An 8,809-nucleotide genomic window follows, 5' to 3' on the forward strand; every position below is an offset into this window, starting at 1 on the left:
GTGAATTTTTCTCTCAATAGGTTAGATTATACCTAAATCCAAACAAGGTGGTAGACAGCATCTTGCATGTGTATAACTCCTGTTCCCACTAGGGGGCATGCTTTGGCACGTTCTGTACACCAGGGAGGGGCAGCACCTCGTGTCTCAGCTTCCCAGTACTTAGATACTGCAGAAAGTGAACATCACAGATGGTCTGAATTGAAGTTAGCTGCCCATATTGGAAGGCCAGGAATTCACTGCAATGTGAAAATCCAGTTCTTAGGTGTCTCGTATAGAATGAGCAAGCGCCTCAAATGATGCTTGGTACATGGTATGTCTCACCAAGCATCAGCTCCCCTTTGCATCATTTGTCTTACACTTAGGAATGCGTTTCCACCCACGAGCAATCCATGGCAATTTGCACGTGCTGGCAAGTGTGTGCGGAGGCCCCATGTGGGAGTGGAGTATACATTTTCAGCCATTTCAGATGGCAGTATGACTGATTTTTTTCTTTAAGATTTATCTATCTATTTATTTATTCATTCATTCATTCATTCATGAGAGACTAAGGGGGTGGGGCAGAGATACAGGCAAAGGGAGAAGCAGGCTCCCCACAAGGAGCCCGATGTGGGACTCGATCCTGGACCCTAGGATCTTGCCCTGAACCAAAGGCAGATAGATGCTCAACTGCTAGCCACCCTGGCTGATTGTTTTAAACTGTGAATATCTCAAGTGCTCATTCTCCTGTGTCCCAGCAGTTCCATTCCTGGGTCCCTCCACTGGAGATGCACTCATGCAGGTGTCTGTGCTCTTGTTATAAGACAAAGATGTCATTCATGAAGACTTGCCTGGTAAACTGGGGTCTCCAAACTGGAATGCTAAGCTGCAATTAAACTAGTTGCAACAAATGATTACAGTATGTTTTGTATAGATAAACACACAGAAAAAATACCAAAATCTCTTTAGATATAGTTATTTTAGCTACTTCTATGTATGTTCACAGAAGAAGGACTAGAAGGATACACTCATAGTGAGTGATTTCCTCTTGGGAGGGGGGACTCTAGGTGGTCTTGCCATAGTTCTATAGAACTGTATTTATATATAGTTAAATATACGGGTAGGTGGATTTTAAAAAAAAAAAAAAGGCTCCATGCCCAATGTGTGGGGTTTGAATTTAAGACCCTGATACTGAGTCACATGCTCTACCAACTGAGCCAGCTAGGTGCTCTTGGGTAGCTGAATATTTAAAATAAAATAAGCAGACAGCACTTTTTTTTTTTAAGATTTTATTTATTCATTCACGAGAGATAGAGAGGCAGAGACACCAGGCAGAGGGAGAAGCAGGCTCCCTGCGAGAAGCCCGATGTGTAGGACTTGATCCCAGGACCCTAGGATCACGCCCTGAGCTGAAGGTAGATGCTCAACTGCTGAGCCACCCCGGTGTCCCCAGACACATTTCTATGTGTATAAAAATGTCAAGGCGGGATCCCTGAGTGGCTCAGCGGTTTAGCGCCTGCCTTCGGCCCAGGGTGTGATCCTGGAGTCCTGGGATCGAGTCTCCCATTGGACTCCCTACGTGGAGCCTGTTTCTCCTTCTGCCTGTGTCTCTGCCTCTCGCTCATTCTGTGTCTCTCATGAATAAATAAATAAGATCTTTTAAAAAAAAAAAGTCAAGGATATTGGGGAAGACTGAAGATTTCTCCAGGACTTCTAAGCAGGCCCTGTTTGATACTTTGCTCACTTAAGTTTTATATTGTTGAGATTTTACCTCTTCAGATAAATCCTTTTCTAACTTTTTAGTGGATTTCCCCCTCTTAATACACAGTCACCATCTTCATTATTTTTTCTCCTCAGAAACCTTTTTATCAGGATGCCTGGTTGATTCAGTTGGTTAAGCATCAGCTTTTGGTTTCCACTCAGGTCCTGATCTCGGGATCCTGGGATTGAGCCTCACATCAGGCTCTGCACTCAGCAGGGAGTCTGCTTGGGATTCTCTCTCTCCCTCTGCCCCTCCCCCCACTCATGCTTGCACACACTCTCCCTCTCAAAAATAAATCGCTTTGATCTTTCTTTCCTGTTCTGTTAGGAGCCTGGGCAGGTAGGGAAATATGGGACCACAGGCACTCCCTTGGACTGCGCTGTCCCCTCCTGTGACTTCACGGACGTTCTGTCTGTGTTTTCATGCCTCTCATTGGGCCCCCACACACAATTCTGTGCAGCCACTACCGGCTCACATTATCCTTCCAGATCTGTGATCAAAACCTGACCTTGACCCTTCTTTCCTCTCAGTATTCAGGAGCTGCTGCTTAATACACAGAAAAACAGAGGGGAAGGGAGAAATAATGCTAAAACAGACCTCTGAATTCTTTAGAGTGGTTACTGTCAGCATTTTGGTCTAGACAGTTCTGGTGGAGAACATCCTGTGCATTTCTTTAGCAGTGACCCTGACCGCCTCCCACCTGTCGACAGTGGCAGCCCCCTGCTGTGAAAACCAGATGTGTCTTCAGATATTTCTGAGTGTTCGCCAGGGGCACAGTAGCGCCCAGTTGAGAACCACTGCTCTTGACACACTAGCAACAGAACAGTTGTTCTGAGTTACCCATTTGAGTTCTTTTTAAATATTTCTATCCTGCCTACTAATAATAGGCAGTTGTGGTCCCTTCAGAGCAAAAGGGCTTTTTTTTGCCACTTGGTGGTATCTTCCAGAGTCTAGACCCTCCATCTCATACTTTTGCGTTCCCCTGCAAGGGAACCTGAGGCCATCAGCAGCTGCCCTGGGTAGGGCACCAGGCTGTGGCTACACCCCATATGCCTGCCAGTAGCAGCATTAGAAATGTGTACACTGGGAAGGAGATAAAGTTCTCCACAGAGATCCCGTACGTAAGAGGAGCTGTCAGAGGCCGCAGACTGCTCAGTCTTCCTTTTGGAGAACCTTGGGTTGCTGTGTCCCCAGAGTACCGTCAGCCAGGGGTCCTCCCCACTCAGGGCAGCCATGGGCCCTCAGGCCTGTCCCCTCGCCTCTATCCCTGAGTCCCTGCCCTCCCTCTGTGCTGTGTCTCCTACTTTGACACCTTCACTTCTGGAACGGGACTGTCTGGGTTTGGATCCTGGTTGCCTCTTGGGCCAGGGCTTTCAGTCCATGTCCCAGCTGTGTCAGCTGCAGATGGGAATGGTGACAGGGGCCCCCTGGAGAATGGTGTACGTGCGCTGGTAGCCAGAGCCTGGCCGCTGCCACAGTGGCTGCCACGGTGGCTAGCATGATGTAAGTGTCCAACAAGAAGACTCCATACTGTGGACGGAGTGGCCCCACTATGTGGCCTCCAGGCTCACCGTCCAGCAGCGTGGGCTTTGACCACCTCTTCCTCGCAGCATGTGGGAAACAGGCCACTCGTTTTCCTGACTGCCCGTCTTTGGAGGAATTCATGTGCTGTGGTGACCACAGTGAGTTGCATGGGTCATTTGGAGTGCTCTTATTTACTCGTTAAGTGAGGTTAAGATGGTCTCATGGTGTTCCTCTTTGCACATGGTTTGTATGTATCAAACACAGACCTGATACACCTGAGTGTGTTCACCTAACTGCAGTCTGTTAGCACAAATTTTCTTCAAATCCCTTCCCATCTTGTGGTTAAAAAAAAAAAAAAGTTACAGATTGAATCATGCAGCTCCTTCCCCCTCTCCCAACACAAGGCCAAGTCAGTGCTTCTGAAAGATGCTCTGTTGATACTGGGGATGCTGGGGATACACGGCCTCTGGGTGGAGAGGAGAGACATGGGCTGAACGGCCATGTCAGGATGTTTAACTAAGCTGTTGAGGGACCCTTGGTTGTACTGTGTGTGAGGCCATCGGCTAGGCTTGCATGGGGACTCTCGTGAGTGAAAGGCTGTGCAGAATGTGGCTCTGTGTCAGTCGGAACCAAGACTGCCACGGTCCCTAGTCAGAGCGGGAGGGTGCCAGGTTGTGGGGAACATGGCTTGGCTTCTGGATGGAGGGCTCAAGACACTCTCCTTTCATTGGGCCCTTGGGAGAGCTGCTTTTCAAAGTGTTTTGGAGAGACCTGATTTGAAAGGGTTTCAGCCTTGTAAATACCTTGCCTGGATTGTCATCTGTTTGTTTTAGTCATTCTGTTTTGAAGGAGTTTCCTGTTTCTCTGGTGGCAGAGTGGCTAGCACGGTGAGGAGGTAGCATGGTTTCCTAGGAGACAGTACAAGTAGTGATAATCCACATCTGCATAGGTCGGAGGTGCAAGCCGCTCATCAGCTCCTCCCCCGGCCTCTCACGGAGCCCCAAGTGGCTCGCCTTTAGAAGCACACATCCAGTATTGAAGGGAGCCCTGGCGGGGGGCAGGGAGAAGTGTGGTCTATATTGGGAGCACTCTGTTAGCAGATAAGGAGGATGGCGGGTCGAGACTTTGGAGCCCCATGGTGTGGAGCTGCAGCAGACAACAGGCAGGCTTGGATGCCTGGGTCCCATGCACGTGGCTGTTGGTGCGATCAAGTCAGAGGACTATGGTGGGTCTGCAGTTTGCCAGCGCCCCCGGAGGCAGCTGAAGATTTGCTGGGGCTGACCTCTTGGTCAGAGAATAGGAGAACATTCTGTTCAGTGTGGAGCTGGTGGGGCCCCCACTGATGCTGTCCTGTTACCTCTTCCAGATTCCGTAAACACATCTCTCCCTTTCCTCCATGTCAAATACACCACATGAAAGGGGTGAGAGGTAGGAAGCTCTCTGGATTAAAAATGCTGCAGAAATGTCCATTTTAACAGCAATGTCCGTGTGCCTCTTTGCCAACAGAAAACTTGGAATATAACGTGGAGCCTCAAGAAATCTCGCACCCTGATGTCGGACGCTATTTCTCAGAGTTTACCGGCACTCACTACATCCCGAATGCGGAGCTAGAAATCCGGTATCCAGAGGACCTGGAGTCTGTGTACGAAACGGTGCAGAATATTTACAGTGCGAAGAAGGAGGACGTAGAGTAACGTCTAGTAGAGGACACTGCGCCTTTGCTGCTGCTGTCCTCCAGGAGAACAGGATTCTGGAAGAAGACGTCTCCACGGATCCCTCTGGATTCACACCACCAGGAAAGCCACTTAACCAGTAGCGCTGGTTGCCTCCTACCAACTTTAAATAACGTGTGCTCTCCTCCAGCCGCAAAGACAATGTTGCTCTCCGCCTACACTAGTGAATTCATTTGACGGCACTGTGTTCAGTGGCATGGCTTGTGTGCTTGTCCTGTGGTGACAGTTCGTGACATTCTGTCTTCATGAGGTCTCACAGTCCACACTCTTAGAGTCATCCTTCCTGCTCACTTCCTGTACGTCTGTCTCCACCTGTCTCAGAACATTTCACTTGCCAGACAGAGGGGGCTTCCATGTTGGCAATAATTTCTTTCTACTTTCTCTGCAGGACGCGTGCGGTCCTGAGTAGGGCTGCTTTGTCATTTTACCCTGAATTCAGTTGCTTATTCAGAGGTGACTCTGTGAGTGATGTGGCTGCATCTGAGAGATGGAGACATTAACAGACTAATGGTAGTCAGAATCATCCGCGTTTATCTGTCCTAATACATGAAACAGATTTCAGGCGTTTTATTTGAGTTGGGAGAATGGCATAGCTTTTCCTTCCGTGTCCCTCTCAGATTTATGCTCATCTCTCTACGAATACTTAGTTTTCTCTTTCATTACATAAAGTCTTCTGAGCAAATGCATAATAATGGCCTTTATGGACAGATTTTTCCATGTTCATCTATTCCTCCCTTTAAAATAACTACTTTATTTCCTTTTAATTTTAAAAGTCATTGCAGTATCATGAATAGATCTTAAGTCAGTGATGGGTTCTCTTTACAGTAGGAAGTACAATCTGTTGTTAAAATGTTTGCTTTTAGAAACTGTATGCTGTGGTCTTCGCAAAGACCCAAGAAGGTTTCTCACCTTTGTAATCAGAAAAATATAATGAAACTTGTAAGTTTTTTAAAAAGGAAAGAGGAGGTTCCATGCCCCCATCATCCCTTAGAAACACTCTAAGACCATTTTGAGTGTGGCGGGTGGAAAAACAAATAAAACGTCTTTAACGTGAAGAGCGTTCGATCAGCAGGGAAGGCGGTAGGGGTGTCGTCCTGCCTTCCCGAAGCACCGCTGTCCTGAGGATGCCACCAGGTCCTTGCACGGCTCCAGATGCCTGCCACTCCACCTGCCCATTCTCGAGCAAGCTAGTTAATTCATAGTGAACCAGTAGAAGCTAACTTCTGGAGTTAGGACCTCCTTACTTTCGGAGTTGAAAAGAACCCAGTTGCTTTGGTGAGTGAGGCCTCAGGGGCTGTGATCCAGCCCAGCTTCACCACCCTTCTGTGCGTTTGCATGCTGTTTTTCCATGCCTAATTTGATGACCGCCTCTCGTTTACCCCTTGGAAGCCCTGGGATTACTGAGGTTTGGGGCAGCCACCCGAGACCACTTAGTAGTAACTGCTGGCTGGTAAGCAGTTATTAGAGGTGAGGGTCCGGCCGGCCGGCTCCTGCCAGCCTGAGTTAGCTCTCGTCAGGGTCCACATCCCTGGTCAGTCAGATCCAGAGCCTGAGGGTTTCGATCTGCCTGGGAAATGTGACCACTTCCAGCACCCAGCCTGCTGAGGCCAGGGGTCTTAACACTACTCTTCGTTTAAAGGTGAGAACTAGTTAATCTGGAGGTAATACTAACCAGATGCATTACTAAGAAACTGGAGCATGCTGAGTCATAATTGCTGGTTTTCTGGTTTGATTTCCTATTTTCCTTAGAGTAACATCAAAGCCAAGAAGGATGGTTTTACCTTTACTGACCCAATGTAAATATGTATCTAGACCGTTTTTAAATGTGTTTCTTCATGAATGCTTCATTTGGCTCCAGGAAGCCTGTGTCACCTGTGTAAGTTGGTATTTGGGCACTTTATATTTTTCTAAAAACGTGTTTTGGATCTCCTGTACTCTAATAAATCATAAGTTTCTTTTTAAAATTTTTTCCAAAAGTTTTCTCCATTTTAAAAAGCCCTGTTACAACAAAGTAGAACTTTCACAATGTTAAAATATTAAATATTTGGACATAGTAATTTCTCTTCAAATGAATGCCAAGATTTTTTTGTACAATGATTAATAAATGGAACTTAACCCAGAGAAACCACACAAGTGGCCTGCCCAATTTCGTTTCGGAACAGAAAGCCCGGCCTTGACAACAGCAGAGTGTCTCTGGCTTCTCTTCTGATCCAAACATGACAAAATTGGCTCTATTGAATTTTTCTTAACATTGGTAAGTGCACAGGGCACCTTTATTCTGTAGGTTCCTGCCAAAGGTCAGTTCTGTAAGCTGGCTAGGAATGGTTGAAACACAAACGTTGCAGCTTGTCACTGATGTTACACTATGTGTTGTAAATTGAGAAGGGCAGGCGCCTTGAGAAATGTTAGGTTCTCAACGTGTTGGTAACGATGTAATAGCTACGAGACGTGCCACACCCGTTCTTTGTGACGCTGCTGCGTGCCATGTGGAGAGGACCCGACATGGGCCAGTCACCCGCTTCCTGCCCCACACTGGGTCTCAGCCTTTGAATGTGCTGTTGTGCATTGTGACTTTATGAGAGGAGAATGTATGTGCCGTGTCTTCCCTACTTCTTAGACCCTAGAACTTTCCTCCCCAGCACACACACGCAGCATCCCCGAGGTCCAATGTTTTGCAGATGCACTTTGGGAAACATCAGTTATATCCAAACTAGTCTTCGTTGGCCTCAGACTGGTTTGGCCAAGCGTCTCGTTTGGAAACTTCCATCTAATTGGATTTTGAAAGGTTGGCTTCATGTGTTCTCCCCTAAACCTCATGATAGATCTCCATTGTAAGTGCATTTACACAGCAAAATTGTTTTATCGTGAAAACCAGCATTAATACTGTTGCTAAATAAGTTTTACATTTTCTAATGTCTACTTAAAATCTTGTTCTGATTTTAAAATGTCTCAGTCTTTCTTAACAGATTAAATTGAGTCCAACGTTCATGCTCTAGGCTTTCTTCTACCATCGGAAGGGGAAATACTTGTTTTCCTTGCTCCGTATTGCAAGTAAATAAAATTGGATGACCAGCAGCTTTTTAATTTAGAAGTATCCTGTGGCCATAATAATCAAGATGTAGCTCTTCATGTTTTTCTGTTTGTGTTCTGGGGGAAAGGAGAGAATAATTCACCTAGACAAAATGCAGAATTTGGCTCTGTGACAGTCTGTGTCTGGAGACGTCAGCAGTTGTATTGCATGTGTTCTTTTGTATTGCAAGCTTCCTTTGAGCCAGGACTGGCCTAAACTAGACTCTTCGCAGCAACCCTCTAAGGTAGGGCCAGGTAGTAAATATTTTTTGCGTGCCACATAAGGTCGGTCATATGTTCTCTGTCAAAAATATAGAAGACCTTCTCAGCTTGAGGGCTGTGAAGAAATAGGCCACGGGCTGAGTCTGGCCTGTGGGCCGCAGTTTGCTGACCCCTGCCAAGGTGCAGGCCGGCCAGCATCCCACTGTACAGCTGGGGAGTCAGGAGGGTACTGCTTGTAGGTGGGACGGCTGGTGGGACGCCCAGGTATCTGACCTCTGAGCTCCAGCTCTTGACAACCACACTACCGCCAACTTTAGCAACTACCTCGCACTGGTTTTATCCTTTGCCTTGCAGCCACTTTAACTTCTAAACATTGCAGTTCTGAAAACTTAGAATCTTGAGAGGAAAGGACATTCCTTTGGTGAATAAAATTCTGTGCAATTATAGAATAAATGTATTATGGCCATTTAGCGATGATTGTATTAGGGTAATGCTAGTTCTATAATAAATAGACCCAAAAATA

General features: G+C 46.8%; 1 protein-coding gene across 2 annotated transcripts in view; it reads left to right on the top strand.

Annotated features, from left to right (window-relative positions):
- The window catches only part of FBXO21 (F-box protein 21), a 46,296-nt gene extending 37,487 nt beyond the window's left edge, over positions 1–8,809 (top strand). For both annotated transcript variants that reach the window (XM_041728699.1, XM_041728700.1), the window contains exon 12: positions 4,769–8,809. In XM_041728699.1, the coding sequence (XP_041584633.1) occupies positions 4,769–4,956 (188 nt within the window). In that variant the 3' untranslated portion in view covers positions 4,957–8,809. The remainder of the gene's footprint in view (positions 1–4,768) is intronic.

This window comes from Vulpes lagopus, chromosome 14 (genome assembly GCF_018345385.1).
Source record: "Vulpes lagopus strain Blue_001 chromosome 14, ASM1834538v1, whole genome shotgun sequence".
Taxonomy (NCBI): domain Eukaryota; kingdom Metazoa; phylum Chordata; class Mammalia; order Carnivora; family Canidae; genus Vulpes; species Vulpes lagopus.